This window comes from Pogoniulus pusillus, chromosome 30 (assembly GCF_015220805.1).
Source record: "Pogoniulus pusillus isolate bPogPus1 chromosome 30, bPogPus1.pri, whole genome shotgun sequence".
Classification (NCBI taxonomy): domain Eukaryota; kingdom Metazoa; phylum Chordata; class Aves; order Piciformes; family Lybiidae; genus Pogoniulus; species Pogoniulus pusillus.
The window spans coordinates 3,405,721-3,431,279 of NC_087293.1; the positions used below are offsets into that span (position 1 = coordinate 3,405,721).

Sequence of the window (25,559 nt, forward strand, 5' to 3'; positions counted from 1 at the left end):
TGACTCCACCACCTCCCTGGGCAGCCCAGTCTTGCCCTACTGATGCCCCAGTAAGGTGAGGAGGTCACAGTCTCACACCAGGCATGACCAGGGCACCAAACTCTTGCTTTAGGAAGTGACTCCACCTGTTCACTTTCTTTACCCAAATGAGCAGAGACTGAGCACCCCGAGGGAAATCTCTCCCCCATGAAGTCAAATCACTTCTCTCATGAGCATTCCAGAATCACCTCATTCTCCTATGATACGAAGACCACTTCTCCTCACACACTGAGGCATGTCTGTATTTGTAAGATCTAGCAGCAAAAAAAGGGAAAGGCAAACCAGACAGTAAAGAATTCCTTTTGCAGCAGAACAGCTCATTTCCAAAAACTCACCAACTCGACAGAAAACAGCTCAAGTATCATCACACACAGGCCAGGCAACTTTTAAGGGAGGTAATGAAAACACAGAGCTTTGGAAGTTACCAGCACAGAAATAAACATTCCCTTTTCATTAGAGGCAACTCTTAGTATCATTGGTTACTCTTGAAAAAAAATAGGCAGGAGTTCAAGGGGACATCAACAGCATCAATATGTACTTTATAAATACCATCTATAATTTACAAAGTCACTCTTTACTTTCACAGCATCTGGCATGTAAGCTGAAATCTTTTACAACCCAGGAGAAGAGTATTTTTAACTGTTCCCTCATTAGAGCATCATAAAAAGGATCTGTAAAGAGCTGCATTCTTAAACTAGTGAAAACTATATCCAGGGTTCATCAGAGACTTAAAATGGCAGAGACATCACCAAGACAGCCCAGCTGGGCAACACTGGTCTCCCAGAACAGAACTGCTGGTTTTACAGATGAGCTGATAACCAGTATAATTGAGGCCAGCCACATAAAGCATCTGCTGGATTAAATTGAAATGGTAATACATTCCTCCTAATTTAATGTGTGTGAACAACAGGAGAATGATCCTGGTCATCACTGCTATGATTAGGAGGAAGGGTTAAGAAGGACAAAATACTAACAAAGCCAGCAAGGTGACTGGGAGTAAATCACCTACTTGGGAGAACATAAGCATGACTGGGGGATAGGTTGGACTGGATGATCTTGGAGGTCTCTTCCAACCTGGTTGATTCTATGATTCTATGACCTGATGCAGAAGCAGAGGAGTTGCTCCACAAGATTTATGCCAGTATGAGAGTGGTGCCATGGAAGAGAATTCTAAAGAATAAGGGTCTGGTTTACCAGTGATGAGCAAGGATTCAGGAAGACTTTGACAGAGAAATCCAGGCACCTGCATAATTTGTTTTACAAATAAGGCATTTTGTCCATTCAGAGCAAACCAACTTGGTTTGCATTCTTGTAAGCCAGTCCTGTGTGAAGTGCCATATACAGAGTCCTATCGATGGCCTTCCTTAGCAAGCATTTCTCCACAGCTACTTGAAATTTGACAACCTTTCAATATCCTGCATTAAATTCCATTTCATTCAGACTTGGAAAGCTCCCATAGCTGCACACTGTTCTGCTATCAACACTGGTTTACGCTCTTTGCTACACGCATCCCAAACCAAACCAGCTCAGGCTCACATGCTGCCATGCCTGGAAGCCAAAGGGGCCTTTATTCTCTTAACACTGAATTCACCTGAGAACCCTCTCATCAAAAGAGAGGGATGCAAATAGCTTCAGATGCAAAACCTGCTAAAACCATTTGAAAGATTTTACAAGTCAAACAGCAGAATAATCCCGAGCACACAGAGGAACTGTTTACATCTTGAGGCTCTCCCATCCATAAACAAATTGTGCTGCCTATCTTTTATCAGCTCCTTAATGAATTACAAGTTTGTAAGCTGAAAAGTCTTCTCCATGTTTCAGATCATTCTGAGCAGTGATAGGCTACACACATCCAGAGTAATGCTGCCAAAATCATCTCCACCATCTGCAGATTTGAAACATACATAAACATGCATGTACACATACAAGTACACCCTCTGCAGTATAAAAAGAAGCCCTCAGATAAGGTTTTCATTTCAGGCTTTCAGGAACATCTCTTTCTCTGAACATTACAATAGTTTGGCTAAGAAAATTCTACTAAAAATAAAAGTTCAGAGCTGTGCCAAGTGCTTGCGGAGGCAGAAATTCCCAAGCTCAAAGAATTCTCCAGGTTTACTTAAGAACAGTTTTCACTTTATTTCTGAATGCCAAAGAGAAGTGTTATGATGCTAAGGATAGATGTGTGGGATTAGCCAAAAGGGAATACTCAGGCATTTCAATTTCCTGCTGTAAGCAGGTGTGGGCTTGACTCATCAAAGAGGCAGAGAACACGCTGTAAGTAATGAATTTTCACATTACAGTGGTGTACAGGGAGCACTGAGTTTGTAGAACAACCACTCCTTAGCAAGGCAGAAGAGATCCTGCCCACCCATTTGTAGATAAAAAAGATTACAATTCCCCAGGGAAAGTGAGATTTTAGCCTCTGTGTGCCATCAAGCTCCTTCCAGGTACAGTTAGAGTTGTGCACTGCCTGGGCACGCAGACAAATGAACAAAATAAAATCCCACAGCCTGGCTGCAACCTAACAAGAGACACAAAAGACAATGTGAAATTCAAAACTATCAGCTTTGGAGTCCCAGTATTCCTTGTATAGAGGAATTTGAAATACACTCTCTCTCACCTCAGGATTTATTTCAGGGACTCCATTCACTCTTAAACCTCTCCTCTTGCTATTTATTCCACGGCTGGGACACAGATAGGAATCATCAGGTCAACCTCATCCTTATAAGGAAAAGCAAAACCAAAGAAAACTGACTGGCAGAATCCCACCTCCCATTGCTCACTGGAAACAAAACCTTTGAATATAAACTAAGCTTCACCTCTGCTATCCCAACCTTACCACCATTAAAGCTACTGCAATATTTATCTCCTTCTCTTACCTCCTGTAGTATAAACAAGCCTGTGCAATGCTATGACAAATACAGAGGCTAATACAAAATTATGAGCAAGACTCCTATGAACAAAAAAAAAACAAACCCAAACTTGGAAGGCAGAGTTAAACAGAATAAAGTTCCCATCCACTAGGAACCCACACATGCATCCTTAGCTTCTTTCAGGCTTCGCTGGGCAACATCAGTCACACAGAAGAGGCGACTGAAACAACAGGAATGTTGAAAAATACAAAGAATGTTCTGCTGTGTCCTTGGGAGGATCTGACCAAAGCAAATGTATGCAGAGCTCCCAGGCCAAGTCATTCGAGATAGGAAAGCCCTGTATTGTCTTCTTGTTTCACCAGCCACAGATCCTACGCACTCGCCTTTGTTCACTTCTTGTGCTTTTATTTCTCCAGCTAAGCTACTTAATAGTGAGCCTCTTCTTCTCCTCCCTCTTCCATCCCAGGAGGAAGGCACAGCTCTCCCAAGGGCCTAAAACAGTCTGGTGCAAGATGCCATTCCTCTTTTCATAAAGCATGTAGGGTTTGCTTCAGTTTTTAAGGTGGATGCACACTGGTCTTGTCCTTAGAATGGTCCTGAGAACGTCTGCGTAACTGCAAACGCGCTGCATCCTTTGGGAAAATGGCAGGCAGCAGCAGAACAGACAAATGCACAGTGAGGACATACTAAAACCTTCATGCTCAGAGAAATACTGAATACTGTGTTCAGTTTTGAGCTCCCCAGTTGAAGAGGGACAGGGAACTGCTGGAGAGGGTCCAGCAGAGGGCTAGGAGGATGATGAGAGGACTGGAGGACATGGCTTAGGAGGAGAGGCTGAGAGACTTGGGACTTTTTAGTCTGGAAAAGAGAAGACTCACTTGTTCACTTGCTCACTGGGATAGTACAAGGAGCAGTGGGTGTAAGTTGCAGCATAAGAGGTTCTGCTTCAATGCAAGGGGGTACTTCTTTATTGTAAGGGTCACAGAGCACTGGCACAGGCTGCCCAGAGAGGTTGTGGAGTTTCTTTCCCTGGAGCCTTTCAAGTCCTGTCTGGATGTGTTCCTCTGTGCTCTGTGTTAGATAGTATTGTCCTGCTTTGGCAGGGGGGTTGGATTTGATGATCTCCTTGGGTCCCTTCCAACCCCTAACACCCTGTGAAATGCCTTATTAACACCCAAATATAGAGACATTTTCTATGCCACAACTATTTTCAACCAGAGATCATGATTCTATTCCTACTGAAATCAGTATCAAACCCTAAATTGCATGGCAGAGGTGAATCCAGAGAAGGGCTTTTGAGCTTGCATGTAGGAGAACTGTCTTGTTATAAATGCCCAGCCAGTGGAGTTTCAAATGTGATTGCCTAACATGCTTCTCCTCCCCATTCTGCCCTTCCATAATGAGTATTTCTACATGAGGAAAGACGTTGAGTGTAGAGGTTTCTTTAACTATAGTGGCAAAACCTGCAGCCAGACTGATTCTCCCTGTGCACCACCTCGCCTCACAACTTTTGGGACAGGTGGTTAAGCAACACAGCCTCAGGAAGTCCAATTGCTGGGGTGCTCTGCTTGTGTTACAAACGTGTGCACAGAGACACACAAAGGGAATGCATTCCAACAGCTCAAAGAGCACACAGTGTCGCTTTGAAAAGAACATGGTTCTTGCCAGAGCACTGCAGAAACACAGCACTCCCATTCACACAACCTACACAGCGCCCCGCTGCAGCTCCAGAGCATCAGTCGGGGTGAAGGACCCCACTGTGCAAGCTCCTGTATCAGGATGTAAAGGCACACCACCAGGTGTGAGCTCCACACCCAAATTAGGCAGTAACTGCATAAAGAGTTACTACAATGTCTGCCCTCCTGCAGGGAGTTACTGCCTCTGTGGCAGTTTGTAGTACAACAGCTCAGTAGCCGAGTCCCAGAAAACGCATTCACTTTGCCCAGCTCTGCTACAGAGGTCACAACTGCTGGCAAAAGATTTGCTCTGGGGACGGGGAGGAACCAACGCTGTAGACTGCTGCATCCTGGCCTGCATCAGGAACAGTGTGGCCAGCAGGACAAGGGAGGATATTCTGCCCCTGTGCTCAGCACTGGTCAGACCACACCTTGAGTACTGTGTCCAGTTCTGGGCCCCTCAATTCAAGAGAGATGTTGAGGTGCTGGAACATGTCCAGAGAAGGGCAACAAAGCTGGTGAGGGGCCTGGAGCACAAACCCTATGAGGAGAGGCTGAGGGATCTGGGGGTGTGCAGCCTGGAGAAGAGGAGGCTCAGGGCAGACCTCTTTGCTGTCTACAACTACCTGAAGGGACACTGTAGCCAGGTGGGGGGTGGCCTCTTCTCCCAGGCAACCAGCAATAGAACAAGGGGACACAGTCTCAAGTTGTGCCAGGGGAGGTATAGGCTGGATGTTAGGAAGAAGTTCTTCATAGAGAGAGTGATTGGCATTGGAATGGGCTGCCCAGGGAGGTGGTGGAGGCACCGTCCCTGGGGGTCTTCAAGCAAAGCCTGGATGAGGCACTTAGTGCCATGGTCTGATTGGTTAGGGCTGGGTGATAGGTTGGACTGGATGATCTTGGAGGTCTCTTCCAACCTGGTTGATTCTATTCTATGATTCTATCTCTTTACTCCAAGGTGGCAGAGCACTTCAGAGCTGCCAAGGCCTATACCCACACTGTGCAGCTCATCATATGTGGGAATCCATATAAAGATCCATGCTAAATACTAAGCTTCCTTCTTGTTTTTTTTCTAATGTGACTTGTGCAACTGTTTAGAAATGATGCTGCTTTTTCGTGCTGCACCTCCATGAACATTTCTTCCACCAGACTTCCATCACTGGTACGGCCTCATATGAGGCATGGCACTAATGCATTAACCACTTATCCATCCTGCCAGGTCGAGGATTCCACACTGTCTCCTGGTGGTACCATCCTCTAGTGAGACACTTCAGGGACAAAGTGCTGAATTCACGCAGTCTTACTGAGTTCAGTGCCTGAATTAGGGAAGTTAGCAAAGTATTTTCTGAAGCAGCAGCAATGCAGAACTGAAGAGTTTCTGGTATAAGTCACTTTAAGCAGCTCCTTTCTCCTTCCTCACTTCAGGACCCTGAGGCAAGCCAACTCTTAAGGTTTCAGATCCAGATCAAAGCTGCATGTCATACAGTGACCAAACTTACTCTAAGAGCTCCAGATTTCAAGATCAGTTTGAATTTCATAAACTCTGTACTTATATTCAGGCCACTGCAAGATGTCAGACTGCAGACACTCAGCACAAACTTCAGCAGTCTTGGTCCCTCATCAGCAGGAAGGGGAGCAGCCAAGTGAGAATGCCAAGGAGGTGACACTTGCCCTGCACACTCATGGCAACAAGAACCATTTCTCAGCATTTTCCTCTACCAATGCTCTCAGGTATAATGCTGCTTTTCTGGCCCAGGACTTCAGGGACTATTCCCAGCAGAAACCAAAAGGACAGTTACTCTTGGGTCTGTTTAATTACAATTTCATAACTGTCTTTACTTAGATTTTAATGCTAGGAGTCTCTGAACACATTAGGTCTCTAGTCAATGGGGCAGAAGTTCCTACCAGTATCTTTCCCATTCCTGTCCATATGGATGGTGTAGGTTTGCCACTCACCTCAAAGTCATTTATCCATTTACCTTAGCCTTACTTAATTGTGATCATTAAAGCTAAAGGATTGCTTTCTAGAGGCTCTGTAACTGCACAATACATTTCTCTGACAACTCACAGTTTAAAACTACTGCCTCTCATTAAGCTGGGCATTCTCTTACACACTGCTGTGGAAACAGACTGATCAATTATACTGCAAGAAGACTTCAGAATACATCAAGATCCCCTGTTCCACCAGCAAAGATAAAATAACATATTTCTGTCTGATCCTCAACTATCACAGGCAGCAGAAACACTAAAACCATGAGATTTGGGGTTGATAGGGAAGAAGAATTTACAAGTGAACTGAAATGTATGACCTTAAGTGATTAACTATGATCCTCCACTCAAGCTTTTCCTCCTATCTAAGTAGAAACCCCAGAAGACAAAAATGCAGCTCTGCTGCCAAGTCACAACACATCAAATACACCTTTTTTACAGTTAGCATTCTGCTCCTTTCCCTCCAGGTTTTTCTTCATGTACTGAAAAAGCACAGCCCACACCCCAAAGAGCTGCTAACTCTATCTATCTGAAAATCAACAACCCATTGCATGTCATTTGACAGCCACAGTTACTTCGTGTCGGGCAGTACGGACAGGGCTGTGTACACAACCAAAATCCTTTCCTTCCAGAGAGGTCCACAGGTAGCACAGCACACAAGCACCTACGCATAACCAGGACTCGATCACCTCCAGCAGGCAGGGCAGTGAGCACAGGAACTGCCAACAAACAAAGAGGGCCCAGATGAAAGGGCTACTTCCCCTGAAAGGAACCAACATCCTATTTGCATGGAGAAATGATTCAGCCTTCTGTTCCTGAGACAGACAAGTTGGACATAGCACGAACAAACCAAACTGAAGCACTTCTAACAATTCCAGTGCAGTGAACCTGAATACATCCATAGATGTATTACCAGTGATGGATTATCATTGCATTTCCTCACCCTAAAATAACCTGTTTTAAATTTAAAAGGCAGAGAATAAAGAAGAGGGCTAAGAAAAAGACAACACCTCATCCCAGTTTGAGGAGCAGCTCTACCCTGCCGCCACCTCAATTTATAAGGTTTCCTGAGGCTTACGAGGTAGATGAAGGAGGTTAACAAGGTAAGCACCTGCAAATTACAGGAGTCTAAACGATCTCTATTTGTTTAAATCGAGCCTTCAACAGCTTTACTCGGCAATGACACTCCAAGGTAAAGAATAATATCTGATATCTAGTTTTGCACAGAGCTGCAAGTCCATTGTAATTATTAAGATGACAGCCAAGAGGCTTTTTTTTTTTTCCCCCTTTAAGGTAACATTTAGAGTGAAAAACTGAAGTTATTTGTCTGGTATGTTCAACAACAAAACCAAAGAGAAAGCAGTGCAACACTGTATGGGAAAAGCAAACACTTAACAAAAGCACAATGGCAAAGCTTTCCTTTTAAAAAGCACGATTTCTAGCAGTTCATGTCAGAGAGTTCCCCAGATGGATTGAGCAGGACAAGGAGGTCAAGGAAAACAATGGCTTGCTTTTTTTGGGTGTTTCATCCGTTAACGCAACCCAGACAAAAGCAGAATCTCTCGAATGCTCTGTCAGAAAGAGCAGTTCAGCTTTTGCTCCTAGTTCTCAGCTAGAACACGAAAACACAAGTAAACAGACGCTTCCAGCTCCTGAGAGCCTTCTCCTCTCCACGCCACAGGACCACTGCACATGCGGACGCACAGAACTGCCGGAGCCCGAAGGGAAGGACACAAGTTCAGCACTAACCTGTTTGAGTTCTGCAGGCATTTATGCGAGGTGCCAGCCGTAAGGTCCCTAGCAGAGAACACCTCCAGCTTCCTGCGGACCCTCTCCGGACCCAGCCTTCTGCTCTGACAGCCTTCACTGCCTCTTTTCTCCGTGCAGCTCGCTCCTTTTGCAACCTGACCGGCAACCTCGCCGCTCGGGAGTCCCTCCGCTGCCTCCCTACAGACAGAGCCCATCCAGGGCAAAGCCACCACCGGCCACCAGCGCTCCGACGGCAGAAGGCGGTTGTTTGGCGGCTCCCGCCAGGGACGCGTCCCCTTCACATGGCTCTCCCCCTCCACTGCCCCGGCGCCCGGGAGCCTCCGTCCCGGGGGGCGGAACTGACGGGCAGCCGCAGCCGGAGCGGGGCCACGCCCGGGGAGCGGGGAGCGGCCGCCGGGCTCCGCTCCTCTCCTCTCCGGCGCGGGGGACGAGCGGGCGGGGCGCGGCGGCGTCTCTCCTCCGGCCGGGCGCGGGAGGGCGGCGGCCCGCGGGCACAGACCGGCGGCGCGCCCGGAGCCCCCGGGGTTCCCCCGCTCCCCGGCCCGCCCCCCAGCCCGGAGCCCTCCCGCAGGATTGCAGAGACAAAGAGCGAGAGTGGCACTAACAGGGCGCCCGTTCGCAGCGCTGGCTGCTGCGGCAGAGCCCGTCAGATGCCGCCCGCGCTGCAAGCGCAGCTGCCTCCGGAACGCCAGGGAGGTCTCACAAGAAAGCACAAGGAAGGAAATCCGCTTGCTTGCTTGCTTACTTTCTGCACTTCACTTCGAGATGAATGCCATCCCCAGCGCACCAACACCGGAGACACAGGATCTTCCATCAGTCTCCTCCCTTCTCCATCTCGCCTAGATGCAGTGAGGTTTAGAGCTCAAACCACAGCTGGCCTCATTTTCTGAAGCCATTCACCTTCCCACAAAACAGTCCCACATCCATCGAAACGTTGTCTTGCTAAATCACTCATTACAGAAAGTGAATGCCATATATGCTACACCTTGCAACACATCCTGGCACAAAACCTTGGTCTTCGCAGCGTGATTTTCACATCCATTTACTGCCAGTAAATTGGAAGTACCCAGCTTTTAATGTCTCTGACCAGGCAGCCAGGTTGCAAACCTCCATGAAAGCCCTGGGAAGGAGGAGAGCCTCCCACGCTTCTTATTCTAGGATCGGATCCTCCTTCCTGCCTTTCCCAAGACAATGCAAAAAGAAGGGGACACGTTAATAAATACGCTAAGACATCAAGTCCTACCAGAAAGGGACCAGTGTAGGTGTAAACCCATCTTAACGAAACCTGAAGCTATTTCTGCCCCCTGGACCCACCGCAGAGGCGGGAGGGTGCCAGCACTGGAAGTAGAGCCTCGCCCTTCAGATGTAAGCTGTTGACTAGGTCTGAGAGGCAGGCAGCTAAGTCCTTCCCCAGCGCTAAGTCACCAGCACTGCCCGCAGTCGCCAGCTGAGGAGCAGTGGTTGGGTCTCCTCCTCGTACTGGGTTCCTGCAGCAAACCAAAGCAATCAATAAACCCACCACTGGAACAGCTGGTGGCTGAACAATGGTAATTAGGGCCTAAAAGCTACTGGAATCAAATCAAATTAGAGACTATCCCTGGGAAACAAAGATAGTCAGAGGCAGCAAGACCAGCAGAAAGGATGGCATGTTAAACTTCATCTTCTTACTTATCAGAATAGGCACCTTTGCACAAAAGCAGCTTTTCAGCCCAGCTTCAGGTTCCCTACACGTTCTAAAACATGCTTCCAGTGTCAACATAATTAACATGTTCATTAGTACCAATCCTCCCAGATCAACGTGAAAAGGTGGCATCTCCTATGCTGACATCTAAGACAGGAAGGAATGTTTCAGACCCATCTAATCCCAATTTCAGCTTTCCTGTTACCGGCAGTGTCAGCACTTCAGCTGCATATTAGCACCCAGGCCTTGTATTTTAGGGGCAGAGAAAAGGGCAGAGCTACGTTAGCCAACTCTGATCCTGATGTTGTTTAAAGATCAATGCCACAAATGTTGAGAAGGGCAATGGTAGATGTTGCATAACATTTACCTGAAGCAAAGGATTTGCTTCAATGGAGAGGAGAAAAACCCTGCCCTGAGTCTATTTACAGTGGAATAACTTAGAGCAAACTGGTAGTGGCCACTAATAAAATACTTACAGGCCAAAGCAAAAGGGAAACTTTTGTACAACACTCACAGACTCGTAGATGCATAGAGTTGTTTGGGTTGGAAGGGACTTTGAAGAGCATCTAGTTTCATGCCCTCTGCCATGGCCAGAGACACCTTCCACTAGCCCAGGTTGCTCAAAAGCCTCATCCACCCTGGCCTTGAACACCTCCAGGGAGAGGACATCCACAACCTCCCTGGGCAGCCTGTTCCAGTGTCTCACCACTCTCACTGTAAAGAATTTCTTCCTAATCTCCAGCCTAAATCCTCCCTCCTCAAGCTTAAAGCCATTCCCTCTTGTCCTATCACTATAAGCTATTGCAAGAAGTCCCTTCCCAGCACTCTCCCTGCCTTCTCCTTGTTCAACTTTTCTTCAGTTAACAACCTAAAGTAGCTCAACTTTTGTCGAGGTTATGCTGGCACAGAAAAGTACCATTCAATTTAGGCATGCAAGTGGCCACATGCCAGGCCTTTATACACTGTCACAGAAAAAAAACCATTCTGAAGTCTGTTTCCATAGGGCACTGAAGCAGCTACTCTTGCATGCAAAATGACCGAGTGGAGAACCTTCCTGGATGGGCTTCAAATTCTCAGCTCACAGAAGAAGTCTCTCATGTTGTAAACCCACAGATATCAGTGCAAATCATAGAACCATAGAATCAGCCAGGTTGGAAGAGACCTCCAAGATCATCCAGGCCAACCTAGCACCCAGGCCTAGCCAGTCAACCAGACCATGGCACTAAGTGCCTCAGCCAGGCTTTTCTTCAACACCTCAAGGGATGGCAACTCCACCACCTCCCAGGGCAGCCCATTCCAATGCCAATCACTCTCTCTGCCAACAACTTCCTCCTAACAGCCAGCCTAGGCCTCCCCTGGCACAACTTGAGACTGTGTCCCCTTGTTCTGTTGCTGGCTGTCTGGGAGAAGAGACCAACCCCACCTGGCTACAATGTCCCTTCAGGTAGTTGTAGACAGTAATAAGATCACCCCTGAGCCTCCTCTTCTCCAGGCTAAACAGCCCCAGCTCCTCAGCCTTTCGTCATAGGATTTGTGCTCCAGGCCCCTCACCAGCTTTGTTGTCCTTCTCTGGACACCTTCCAGCACCTCAACATCTCTCTTGAATTGAGGGGACCAGAACTGGACACAGTACTCAAGGTGTGGCCTGACCAGTGCTGAGCACAGGGGAAGAATAACCTCCCTTGTCCTACTGGCCACACTGCTCCTGATGCAGGCCAGGATGCCATTGGCTCTCTTGGCCACCTGGGCACACTGCTGGCTCATCTTCAGCTACTATCTATCAGTACCCCCAGGTCCCTTTCTTCCTGGCTGCTCTCAGCCACTCTGTCCCCAGCCTTAAGCGCTGCTTGGGGTTGTTGTGGCCAAAGTGCAGAACCCTGCACTTGGCCTTGTTCAGTCTCATCCCATTGGCCTGTGCCCACTCATCCAGCCTGGCCAGCTCCCTCTGCAGCCATGCAAGATTAGCGTTTCATGATTTTGAAGTCCCACCTTCTGGAGCCAGGTTGTTATTTGAAAACAGATATTTTCCTCTTCTTTTAAAACCATCATGTGTAGCCCTTCTGCTCGTAAAGTAAATTTTGAACATGTTTCAAATTAAAGCCAAAGATTTGGGGAGGGAAAAAAAAAAAAGCAAAATCCATCTCAAGTCCCCTTATTTCTTAGCCACCTGCAATATTTTACCAGCTGGTATAATTCTGAAAGCTTGGATTTGGCAATGCTGGAGCAAAAGAACTAATTACCTAAATAAGAGTTATGGATTGGATCTCTAAGGTTACACTGAACTCCTAAATTCTGGCAACAAAAGCTCTATCCATTAGTACCAGACTGCTGACTACATCACAATCTCCCTTCCCTGTCCCCCTCTTTTTTTCCTTAATTTCTTAATCTGTCACATTTTTTTTCCCCAGCTGCAAAAGTAGGGAGAAAACCTCCTTTCTTCTGAGAAATTAAACATTTATAAATAGGAAGTGATTGAATTCTCTGGAAGATGGAGTAGTATAGTATCTGGGCCAAGCTTTCTCTCTCTCTCTCTCTCTCTCCCTCTTTTTTTTTTTTCATTTTCTACCATTATCCTTAAAAAATTCTGCATCACGAGTGCTGCACTATAGATTGATCTGCTCTCAGAGGTAGTAAAAATGAAATGGTTTACAGCTCTGCCTGGAAACATAACATATGGCTTGGGTGATATGTAGCTTCCATAAACCCACCGGAGCAAGAATGCACAAGATGAAACAAGAATCCCAGCTAACCATATAGGCAAAAGCACCAGCATCACCTATGGCAGCTCCCAGCTTTAGATATTCATATAGGTGCTTCCATGCCAAGGGGATTTTATTGTTGCTCCCTGACTTTCATGCTGTAAATAAACAAGTAAGAGAACTAAAGTACACCAGGATGTGTCGCTGTGCCCTGCTGTCATGATTTTAACACAGACAAATGAACACAGAACAGTGTAGGGAGTCTCTCCCTCTTCAGCTTTTCCATCATTTTTACACCTACTGGGAAAGTTCCAGGAGCCTTTTTGAAGCAGCTCTACTTGCTCCAAAATGGTTGCATGAGTCTAGAACAGATCCATCAGGATTTTTCCTGCATTTCCATCACCATGCTTTTCACAATCTTTTTTTTTGCCTTCGTATTTCAAGGATAGAAATGGAGATGAATTCTGGGGAGACACAGAACCATAGAATCAAACAGGTTGGAAGAGACCTCCAAGATCATCCAGTCCAAACCAGCACCCATTCAACTAGACCATGGCACCAAATGCCCCATCCAGTCTTTTCTTCAGCACCTCCAGGGATGGTGACTCCACCACCTCCCTGGGCAGCCCATTCCAATGCCAATCACTCTCTCTGGCAACAACTTCCTCCTAACATCCAGCCTAGGCCTCCCCCGGCACAACTTGAGACTGTGTCCCCTTGTTCTGTTGCTGCTTGCCTGGCAGCAGAGCCCAACCCCACCTGGCTACAGCCTCCCTTCAGGTAGTTGTAGACAGCAATGAGGTCTCCCCTGAGCCTCCTCTTCTCCAGCCTAAACAACCCCAGCTCCTCAGCCTCTCCTTATAGGGTTTGTGTTCCAGGCCCCTCCCCAGCCTTGCTGCCCTTCTCTGGACACCTTCCAGCACCTCAACATCTCTCTTGAATTGAGGAGCCCAGAACTGGACACAGCACTCAAGGTGTGGCCTGACCAGTGCTGAGTACAGGGGCAGAATAACCTCCCTTGACCTACTGGCCACACTGCTCCTGATGCAGGCCAGGATGCCATTGGCTCTCCTGCCCACCTGGGCACACTGCTGCCTCATCTTCAGCTACTATCTATCAGTACCCCCCGGTCCCTTTCTTCCTGGCTGCTTTCCAGCCACTCAGTCCCCAGCCTGTAGTGCTGCTTGGGGTTGTTGTGGCCAAAGTGCAGAACCCTGCACTTGGCTTTGTTAAATTTCATCCCACTGGCCTCTGCCCACCCATCCAGCCTGGCCAGGTCCCTCTGCAGGGCTCTCCTACCTTCCAACAGCTCCACAGCTGCTCCTAGCTTGGTGTCATCTGCAAACTTACTGATGCTGGACTCAATCCCCTCGTCCAGATCATCAATAAAGATATTGAACAGGACTGGGCCCAGCACTGATCCTTGGGGAACACCATGACCAGTAGTTATCAGAAAGGAAAACAAAGACACTCAAATTGCAGGAATGAAAGATCTGGCATTAATCACTTTCCATTCCTTATATTTTTGTTTGGGGGTTGGGGTTTTCCAGATGATTGGTGCTGTATTTCAAGGCACACCTTACAATCACTTGCTTAGAAGACACCAGCTTAACACACATCATGTTTTCATTTAGAGGGCAAAAATGTGCTTTGCCATTACGTAGTGGATTGATAGAATCACAGCTATCTGTACAATCATCTCATTTTTAGGGCAATTCCTAGCCTCCTCAAAACAAAACCTGAAGCTGTTTGGACTTGCTTCTGAAGAAAGAATCAAGGGCTGTGTGTGAAATCTTATTCCACAGCAAGTTTCTTGTACCTGAAATATTTACATATGAAAAACAGACTGTGGAGAGGAACAAGAGCTGATTTAGATGGACTAGAAACATGAAAGCAATAGTTCTTTTCAATCTTTAACTACAATAGCCTAAAAATGCCCCTCTGTCAGCAGCTGAAGATACATTTTAGATGAAGTTCCTCAAATGAACTCTTAACAGTATTCCCAGTCACCACAACTAGAGATAAAAAACCCTCCCAAACTATTCAACCAGTAATTTGGCAGCTTTAAAAGGGAAGCTCTTTCAGTTTGGGGGCTTGTTCTATAAAATACATATATATGCAGATGACACCAAGCTGGGGGCAGATGTGGCTGGGTTGGAGGGCAGAAGGGCTCTGCAGCAGACCTTGACCGCCTGGACAGATGGGCAGAGTCCAAGGGGATGGGGTTCAATAGCTCCAAGTGCAGGGTGCTGCACTTTGGCCACAGCAACCCCATGCAGAGATACAGGCTGGGGTCAGAGTGGCTGGAGAGCAGCCAGACAGAGAGGGATCTGGGGGTGCTGATTGATACCTGCCTGAACATGAGCCAGCAGTGTGCCCAGGTGGCCAAGAGAGCCAGTGGCATCCTGGCCTGCATCAGGAATGGTGTGGTCAGCAGGAGCAGGGAGGTCATTCTGCCCCTGTACTCTGCACTGGTTAGACCACACCTTGAGTACTGTGTTCAGTTCTGGGCCCCCCAGTTTAGGAGGGACATTGAGATGCTTGAGCGTGTCCAGAGAAGGGCAACGAGGCTGGGGAGAGGCCTTGAGCACAGCCCTACAAGGAGAGGCTGAGGGAGCTGGGATTGGTTAGCCTGGAGAAGAGGAGGCTCAGGGGTGACCTTATTGCTGTCTACAACTACCTGAGGGGTGGTTGTGGCCAGGGGGAGGTTGCTCTCTTCTCTCAGGTGGCCAGCGCCAGAACAAGAGGACACAGCCTCAGGCTGTGCCAGGGGAGATTTAGGCTGGAGGTGAGGAGAAAGTTCTTCACTGAGAGAGTCATTGGACACTGGAATGGGCTGCCCGGGGAGGTGGTGGAGTCGCCGTCCCTGGAGCTGTTCAAGGCAGGACTGGACGTGGCACTTGGTGCCATGGTCTGGCCTTGAGCTCTGTGCTAAAGGGTTGGACTTGATGGTCTGTGAGGTCTCTTCCAACCTTGGTGATACTGTGATATATTAAAAAAAAAAGTAAACTGTGACATTTATTTAAATCAAAGCCTTTAATTCTATTTGGCACACAGCCTCAAGCTGCCCATGGCCATCTTTGTCCACTGTGACAAAGCGAGCGAGAGTCTAATTTGAGCCATTAATAAGATGGCCTAAACTAGCAAAAGACTCAGTCATTTATCAATGTCATCATAACCCAACATTCATTCTGGGCCCTTTCAGTGTTAGTCCAAAAGAGCTTAGAGAAACTGGAGACAGCTGAAATGGAACTGTAGAGCGGTTTTGGTTTTAAAACACAGGTTGAACCCTTCAGGTCCAAAGCTCAAAGGGCTCAGGGGAAGGGGAAATTGCTGCTTTGCCTGCTTGTTGGTTTTAAACTTTCTGGAAAACATTCTTGCAGTTCCATGTGGCTCTGCAAGGGGAGAGGCTTACAAAGACCAACTAGCTCCTGTGCAACACCTTGTAGGGATAAAAGCCTGCCTCACTTGCACGCATACGGATCAAGGCCTGTATTAGGAACAAAATCTTTTCATAAAATTGAGAGATACAGTGAAAAAAAAAAGGGTTGTGAAGCTTTAAACTCTTCTTTTCCTGCACATCTCATCTGAACTGGTACAGCAGTGTGCTTGGGAACTAAAGAGTAAGAGAATTAAATATCCTTAAAAAGACAATGAATTGTGTTGCGAGCTGAGAAATGAACAAGCAGCAGAACACGGCAAATAAATGACAGCTTTAAAATGTAAGAGGTTAATCATCAAGGAACTAATGTGGTAAATGTGAATACTTTGGGAAAAAAAACTCCTGCTAAACCTGATACTGCACTTGAATGTTTTCATGTTTGCATTTGAATGCTCACGGTTTAAGCTGTTTTTAATAATTACTTGCAGTTATAGGTACTGATCTTGCAACACTCTGAGACATCAGGCAAAGAACAACCTCTTTAACTAATAAGGTGCACACAGCAAGCAGAATTTATTCATAATGGCTTAGGTTGGAAAGGACCTTAGAGATCATCTACTCCAACCTCCCTGCCATGACCAGGGAAGCCTCTCAACTAGAATCAGCTGCTCTAGACTTGGCCTTGGACACCCCCAGCGAGGAGGCATCCACAACTTCACCTGAGCAGCCTATTTCAGTCTCACCATCCTTGTACTGATGAACTTTTTCCTAAGATCCACTCTAAACCTACTTTCCCTCAGCTTAAAACCATCCCATCTTGTCCTACTGCTAGACATTGTTATGAAAAGTCCCTCTGCAGCCTTCCTGTAGGATCCCTTCAGGTATTGGAGGGCAGCTGTAAGGTGCCACTGGAGTTTTCTCTTCTCCAGGTTGAACAACCCCAGCTCCCTCAGCCTATCCTTATAGCAGAGGTGCTCCAGCCCTTAGATCATCTTTGTGGCCCTTCTCTGGACTTGCTCCAACAGCTCAGTGTCCTTCTTATGATGAGGACACCAGAACTGGACATGGTATTTGAGGAGAGGTATCACAAGAGCACTTGTAGAATAAAGCATAGTTCTGTTAGTTAAGCAACACAAAATAAGAGAAAATTATTACCAAACACTAAGTTTGGCATTTAAATTAAATCATTTTAATTTAAACCTGGCATAGCTCCAGGCCAGGAAGGTTACCAGTTGTGGAAAATAGGTTCTTTCACAAGCCTTGGCAAACAAAGTACTGCAATCCTTGCCTTTCACTTGCCTCCAAAACCGCAGTTAATAAAAACAGCCACACAAAACAAAAGAAGTTGAGACTTCAAGGCCAGGGAAACTGCAAGAATATTTCTGAGGTGCTGAGACTAAACTTGGTCACTGCTCTCTTTGCACTGCTGTAACCATTAACACAAGCCAGTTGCTGTCCTGCTGACTAACATTAGGTGGCACTTCGGAATTCAGCAGCTACCATCTGAGTTGCAGAGCACACATTTAAAGAGATGAAGTGTGAGACGTGTTAAGTGATGATAGAAAGTAAGAGTTTTGCCAATGCAGGCATCTTGGAGCTTCAAGATTCATTTGCAATCTGCACATGTAAAAATGTAAAGTGTGTACATGACTAAATTTTGGGGAAAAAAACCCACCCAAACACTGTGTTGGAAAGATTAAAATCCTTCTTTCTTTAACAGACAGAAGGGCAGTTTCCCAGTTGCAGGATTCTTCCCTCTTTTAAATGTTTTGATGAATCCTATGGGATCTACGCTTTAGATTTGCTGACAAAGCTTTATGCAAACACTTCATCAGATTTGGAGTGGATTCTGCTGCATGCCAGCAGATCTGAGCCCCAAACAACTCTAATAACTGGGGTTTAGATGGCTTGCTTATCAACTAATCTCTTGTGGAAAGCACTTCGTAGCCTCTGATGCAACTGGTCAAATCCTCTTAGGTGTTGCTGAAACTGATGCTAATATTCCCATTCACTTTTGTATCCATATTTTTAGATCTAAGGCCTTAAATGAAGACTGAAGAATAATCAAAGGGCGAAGCTCTAACAAGAAATACAAGGGCCAGGAAATAGAAGTTCCCCCAGAAACACTACCTGAGTGCATCTTTCAGAGGCTCCTGTATGAGATACACCACGATGCTGTTGCACAAACTCTCCTTTTTCTAGCCTTGTGCTACCAACGTTCCTCCTGGAACACAGGAAGCAGTTCTAGGATTTGTCTTGGAATTTGGGTAATCCCAGCAGAAAGGCAAACAAGAGGAGCTCACAGCAGTGCAAGAATGCTTTGGAAAGTCTCTGTTTGAAACACCTGCAGTAATTCCTACACTGGCTCAGTTCCTGTGAGGTGCAGGCTGGCTCAGCAACACTGTCTTATGTCATCTCCAGTACCCAGGCCTGAGAAACATCACCTCCCTGTTTCCAGTTGCCATTGTTACTGAGCTATCAGCAGAAGATCCTGACTCTTATTGTAACACAGGAGTTGATGCTTTTACAGAGATGGGACAATGCCTATTCAAAAAGGTGGCAAAAACTCCAGCCTCCAAGTTGGACTCCACTCTTATCTTTACCAGAAGCCAGGCATGAGGGACACATCAACGTGAAAAGTAGCTGAGTAATGGCCTCTGGTCCAGTTCTTAACAGTGTTGGGATTCACGGGTACCAAAAATATCTCTCATCTCACACTGAATTCTGATCTGAGAACTCATTCTCCCGTGGGAGTCATATTCCCAAATGTCCCTCTCCTCCTTCCTCCCTGGAACCTTTGAATAGTTGCAGATATGCAGAACCTGAAACCTGACCCAGGTCGTTCCTAGAAATTCAGTAAGACCACTCATAGGTACTAAATTCACAGGATCAGGCTGATGGCATAGCTGGTGCATGTGCAACTGCACAGAGAGCTGCCGGCCAGAAGAGTGCAAGAGCTGAGTTACAGGGGGAGGGGAGCTGAGAGCACCAGTGCAAGAGCTGAGTTACAGGGGGAGGCGAGCTGAGAGCACCAGCAGCTGGCTGGAGAACAGCCCTGACATCAGAGACTGACACAGAACTGTACTGCACCCCTGAACCAGAACTCACATTTCACAGAATCACACAATCACAAATGTCAGGGGCTGGAAGGGACCTCAGAAGCTCATCCAGTCCAACCTCCCTACCAGAGCAGGATCACCTAGAGCACACCACACAGGATCTGTGGCTTCAGCTGGTTTTGTAAAGGAATTAGGACTCTCCTTAAAATACTTCCCAACATTTTGCAGTCTGCTCAGGACCAGCAGAAGTAGAACACTCATGGGTTAACCACAGATGAGATTTTTTTCTGCTTATATGGCATTGTAACAGGAAACAGTACTGTAACACCAGGGAGCTGTCATGAACCAACAGCACTGCTGTCTGTACCTGACCTTACCAGTAAGGCAAGGAAAATGGAAGAAAAAAAAAAAAGTAGTAATTTTCCATGCTGTCAGTCCCATAATATGAGTACAAATATGTTATATAATAATAGAAGCCAAGAACTAATTACATACAAATTTACATGCAAAGATGGAACTGCATTCCATAAGAAATGGGAGAGGAGAAAAGAAGGTGAAGCAACAACTCAGGGCAGCTCAGAACCCATTTTTAGTCAAACACAAACACAACATTACTGCACCCATGTCCTGTCAAAGCACTGGAACCAGTCTCTATATTCTAACAGTCTGTGTCACCGTGGAGCAGGGAATCTTAGGTACAGGCAGAAGAGTTATTGTTGCTTGAAGTGCAGCTCAGAAAGGTTAACTTGATGGGATTTTCTCAGAAAAGCAATTTGAGGTCATCTTGTCATTTTTTTTCATTTTAATTCTCACCATGTGTTCTGGTGTGCTTTAGAGTTCACCTTTTACTTGAAACCAAGCCTCAGTTCACAGAATGTCATTTTTGGCAGCAGTCACAGGCACCTCGGATTAACATAAAGAGTGAAGAATATTGGTGCTTAATTATAGCGATGAAATACCTGCCAAAAGTTTGGTTGGGCTTTCTTTTTTGAAGAGGAAAGTGGGTTTGTTAGGTTTTAAACAGGTGGTTTTGCTCTGGCACGTAAGTTAGAATCATAGAATCAAGTCAGGGTTGGAAGGGACCACAGGGATCATCTTGTTCCAACCCCTCTGCCATGGGCAGGGACACCCTACCCTAGAGCAGGCTGCCCACAGCCTCATCCAGCCTGGCCTTAAACACCTCCAGCCATGGGGCCTCAACCACCTCCCTGGGCAACCCAGTCCAGCCTCTCACCACTCTCCTGCTCAACAACTTCCTCCTCACATCAGTCTGAATCTCCCCATCTCCAGCTTAGCTCCATTCTCCCCAGTCCTGTCACTCCCTGATAGCCTGAAAAGTCCCTCCCCAGCTTTTTCATAGGCCCCCTTCAGATACTGAAAGGCCACAAGAAGGTCACCTGGGAGCCTCCTCTTCTCCAGACTGAACAGCCCCAACTCTTTCAGTCTGTCCTCATAGCAGAGCAGCTCCAGCCCTCTGATCAATCCAGTGGCCCTTCTCTGGAGACACTCAGCATCTCCACACCCCTCTTGTAATAGGGGCTCCAGAACTAGATGCAGTGCTGCAGGTGATAAATGATCCAAACTGTAACCAGGCAAATATTCTGGAGCTTTTCCCCATCAGGTGATTTTCTTTGAGCAGGTATAATCACATTTGTAAAGGGAAGAAAGAATGGATTTTGTTAACCTGGTCATTACTGACATTTCAGGATGGCCTTTTGGGGCATTATTGGGGCATTACTGGGAGGAGGTCTGCAGGTCTTTTTTGGTTAGAGTGCTAACAGAAGACAGCTAAACAAACCAGTCTCTTATTTCTTTTAAGTTTCTTCTTTTTAGTTCTGTTTTGTTAATGCCTTGGTTAAACACAGAGTTAGAGAACATCTGCAGCAAAACTAGGTACCAACTTAGGAAAAGCCTTGCTCGGATATATGTCAGACCTGGAGAAACATAAAACAAAGCTTTTACTAGTTACAGAGGTGTGACAGTAACTAAACACGACAGTGAATTTTGAGCCTGTGCTTATTACCATGCCTCTTAACAAATGCATAATCATGAGAGCAATAAAGACTGACTCAAAAACTTCCTCACTTTATTTGCCCCCTCGCCCCCCGGATTTGTACTTAACCAGTTTCTTGTGTGTATTACCTTAGAACCAGAGAATGGCTTAGGTTGGAAGGGACCTCAGAGATGATCCACTCCAACCTCCCCCCACCAGGGGCAGGGATGCCTCTCAACTAGACCCAGATGCTGAAGGCATCATCACACCTATGTGGGTGAATTATTGCTGTCTACAACTACCTGAGGGGTGGTTGTGGCCAGGAGGAGGTTGCTCTCTTCTCTCAGGTGGCCAGCACCAGAACAAGAGGACACAGCCTCAGGCTGCGCCAGGGGAAATTTAGGCTGGAGGTGAGGAGAAAGTTCTTCACTGAGAAAGTCATTGGACACTGGAATGGGCTGCCCGGGGAGGTGGTGGAGTCGCCGTCCCTGGAGCTGTTCAAGGCAGGACTGGACGTGGCACTTGGTGCCATGGTCTGGCCTTGAGCTCTGTGGTAAAAGGTTGGACTCGATGATCTATGAGGTCTCTTCCAACCTTGGTGATACTGTGAATGAGGTTTACTGAATGCTGTGCTTTATTCTGGTTATAAAACATTAACAGGAATGGAAATCGTCAGGTACCAACGAGGAAACAAACTCTGAATGCAAGCCTTATTCAGCTCCCCAACTGATCAGCCCTGGCAAAGTTTCTCTGAAACTCACGGAGCCGTGCCAATTAAACCAACCCGGTCACCCTTGTAGGTGCGGCCGAGGTGACATCTCAGAAGCAACATCACTCAGGGCTGCCTGCTACACCAAATGACGCCAGACCGAGCTGGGCAGCGGGCAGGCAGGGTCTGAGCGGCAGCCCCAGCGGAGCGCGGGCAGGCTGCAGCGGGCAGGCTGCGGCGGGCAGGCAGGGTCTGAGCGGCAGCCCCAGCGGAGCGCGGGCAGGCTGCGGCGGCCGCCAGGGGGCGCTGCGCTCACCCAGCGCGGGCGGCTGCACCGGCCCCAGGCAGCGCCGGGAGCGGGGCGGGGCGCGGCGCTGTGCGCGGGCAGGCTGAAACCTCTCTCCAGCGCCGGAGGCAAACCGGCAAGTTCCGCGGGAGCGAGAGGCTTAAGCACGGTGTTTACCCGCAGAAAGGCCACGTCCTCCTCTGCACTTGCCACACGGGATGCATCGGCTCAGACCGAGCTTCCCCAAGAGCACGCAGCTAGCCAAGGCTCTGGCTGCACGCAGCGCCACAGCCTCTCTCTGGAAACAGCTGGAGCGCTGCCAGAATCACAGAATCAACCAGGTTGGAAGAGACCTCCAAGATCATCCAGTCCAACCTATCCCCCAGCCCTAGCCAATCAACCAGACCATGGCACTAAGTGCCTCAGCCAGTGTTTTCTTGAAGACCTCCAGGGACGGTGCCTCCACCACCTCCCTGGGCAGCCCATTCCAATGCCAATCACTCTCTCTGTGAAGAACTTCTTCCTAACATCCAGCCTAGACCTACCCTGGCACAACTTGAGACTGTGTCCCCTTGTTCTATTGCTGGTTGCCTGGGAGAAGAGGCTACCCCCCACCTGGCTACAGCCTCCCTTCAGGTAGTTGCAGACAGCAATGAGCTCTGCCCTGAGCCTCCTCTTCTCCAGGCTAAACACCCCCAGCTCCCTCAACCTCTCCTCATAGGATTTGTGCTCCAGGCCCCTCACCAGCTTTGTCGCCCTTCTCTGGACATGTTCCAGCACCTCAACATCTCTCTTGAATTGAGGGGCCCAGAACTGGACACAGGGCTCCTCAGTTTGCCCAGCTGTACTCAGACCAGCTAGGTTACGCACAGCATACTTAAATATGATATAAATTTAAACAGGGAAAGCTCCTGTTGGAGTTATTTTGTTATTACTTCCAACAGAAGGTCGACTAGGGTGCTAAGCAAAAATCAGCTCTCACCCAAACAGCTTCTGAGAGCTGCATTTGCCTGCAGTGTGTGAGCATCTGCACAGACAGCAGAGAGCAGAGCGCCTTCTGCTCCTGTACTCTTAACAATGAAACAGTGTGTGAGAGTGAAGATGAAAGGCTTGTATATTCTGCATAAGACTGAATGTACAGCTTCCATCCTTCATTTAAACACGGTTTAATTAATTCCAGTAAGTCAGAGAGGAATTTGGCTCTCAGCACGCTTAATGAAAATTCACACAAATAACCTTGCATTCATTCTTAACTGTGCATATTTAGCCATTCAATCATTTTATTTCATATACAAGCTGCTCTGGAAACCTCAACACTAATTATTTATGAACTAAAGCTCCCCTCGCACAGTGGCGACGAGCTGAGCATACACAGATTCAGTCTGGGGTCACTGACAGGGGCAGTTTCTCCATAGGAGTCACGTAGAGCCCAGTAACTTCAACTCTTTCATTAAGTTTTCTTGGAAGCAGTTAGACCTTAAGCCATAACACTGCAGAAAACTCATGCTTCATCAGTTTTGTGGATAAGGAATTTCATTCTGGAGCTATTAATCCAGCACTTTGCACAAAGTCATTGAGAAAAAGTGAAGGTGAACTTGTCCTTTTTCTGTTAAAAAAACACCTAAGCACATCTCCCTCTCTCTCTCTCCCCAGCCCAACTGAGGATAACAACCTATAGCTCCTACCAGACTTTCAGCCTGGCCAGGGGAAGCTTCTTTCACATGAGGTCCAATATTCAAGCAGCCACACCTCCAGAAACAGGGTAGCTCTTAATAGGAAAACTGTGCTGAGATAACCTAATGCAAAGTCTGCCTGAACACAGCTCAATGCAAGTAGAATTGTAAAACAGTCTGGTGTAATTGGGAAACAACTTTCAGCATGCCCACAGCTTGGAGTTTCTCTCTGAATTGAGCAATGTTTTCTGAGGAAACAGACCTTCACAAATGGTGCTATTGCTTCTGCATGACTTACCTTGCACGTCACAGTGATTTGCAAGCTTAAGTAATTTAGACTTGTAAGCAGTTTATCATTGCACATTTAAATGGTCAAAGAAGACATAGCAAGCAAAACAGTATTTGGAAATCCCAGGCTACCACAAAGCCAGTTTGCACCAATAAAATAAGGTCTATCAATCCAATAAACAGGAGAAAAGAATTATGAAGTCCTTCCTCCACAAACAAAAAGACTATGCAGGAGGGAAATCCTTTCTTTTCACACTGCTCCCTCTATTCAAAGTCCAACTGTTTCTAATGGAAATTTTGTTTGCTGTGGAGATTATGATTCAGCCTTCTTTTTTCAATCACCAGCACATCACCATAATTACAGCAAGGGGAGTGTGAAGATCTCTCTTCAAGGTTTAATGCTCAAGGATGCATACATTTCTTAAAGCATCCCATGAGCAAACAGGAAGTAAAAGCAACCTCTTAGTCTGTGCTACCAAATCGACAAAGCACACCAGCTCGGGAGTATCCCAAGACAGAATGAAATGGTGACAACAAACAAGATGCACCTGACTTCCTGGAACAGGTGGACTCTAGCAACAGGTAAAACGAGCAGGCTGTTACCTGCAGTACGAGCTGCTGCCAGGCGGTTGCCAGGGGCTGCCCATTGCCAATGTTGCAAATGCTCATTCGCTCTGCGGGCTGATTGGCACGCTCAAGTTGCAAGGAGACATTGCGCCGCTCTTCCTCGAGTGCACGGGTAAGCCGCTCGAAACGAGCTTCTTGCTCTTTAACAGATGCTAAAATGCTGGCAGCAGACCTGATATCATAGTCATCCATGATTGTTTTCAAAGGCTCCTGCCTGTTAACTGACCAGGGCAAACGGAAAGGGTTAGGTAAAAGGGGTGGGGAGGGCACAGGTCAGAGGTTAGAAATAAAAATGCACATGGTTAGTTGGCCTGCTAAAAAACACTGTTCACTCATGAAGCAAACTGCAGTGCTCTTTGAAAAGACTTCCTTTCCATCCACTGATTTTATTTTAAAGTAATTAATCCAAGGCTTCCCTGCTCAAAAATAATACAAAAAAAACCCCTGCATGCTCACCTTGGAGAGAATTTATATTTTATTCCTTTGATCTTTTTGCATAAGTATGCTCTGACAAGGGGGTTTCATCCCTCTTCAAAGCTAATTTCACTGTGCAAATAATAATGTGCTTAAAAAAAGAGAAATAGATATTCAAAAAACCCACCAAGATATGGCTTTGGAGGGAATGAGGACCACATTCCTTCTCACCAGAGACACCTGGAATCTTTGTCTTTTAGCAGGCCAAGAGATAACTTCTTTTTTTTTTTCTTTAATGGCATAAGAAAAATAGCTGTGTCCACTTATTTTTCCAAGTGACTGGAAACACATCCTCCTCCCTCATTTTAGTAGACAGTAGATGAAAATAGTTTTCATTTTTA

At 46.9% G+C, this 25,559-nt stretch overlaps 1 protein-coding gene across 10 annotated transcripts in view; it reads right to left on the minus strand.

Moving 5' to 3' along the window:
• The window catches only part of ARVCF (ARVCF delta catenin family member), a 322,255-nt gene that overhangs the window by 172,417 nt on the left and 124,279 nt on the right, over positions 1–25,559 (minus strand). For 4 of the 10 annotated variants that reach the window (XM_064168741.1, XM_064168743.1, XM_064168739.1 and 1 more), the window contains exon 5: positions 24,721–24,958. The exons of 2 other annotated variants lie outside the window; for them this stretch is intronic. In XM_064168741.1, the coding sequence (XP_064024811.1) occupies positions 24,721–24,958 (238 nt within the window). Of the gene's footprint in view, positions 1–8,326; positions 8,759–9,092; positions 9,251–24,720; positions 24,966–25,559 lie in introns of those variants that run through there. 4 more of the 10 variants (XM_064168744.1, XM_064168742.1, XM_064168745.1 and 1 more) reach the window with 3 other exon arrangements.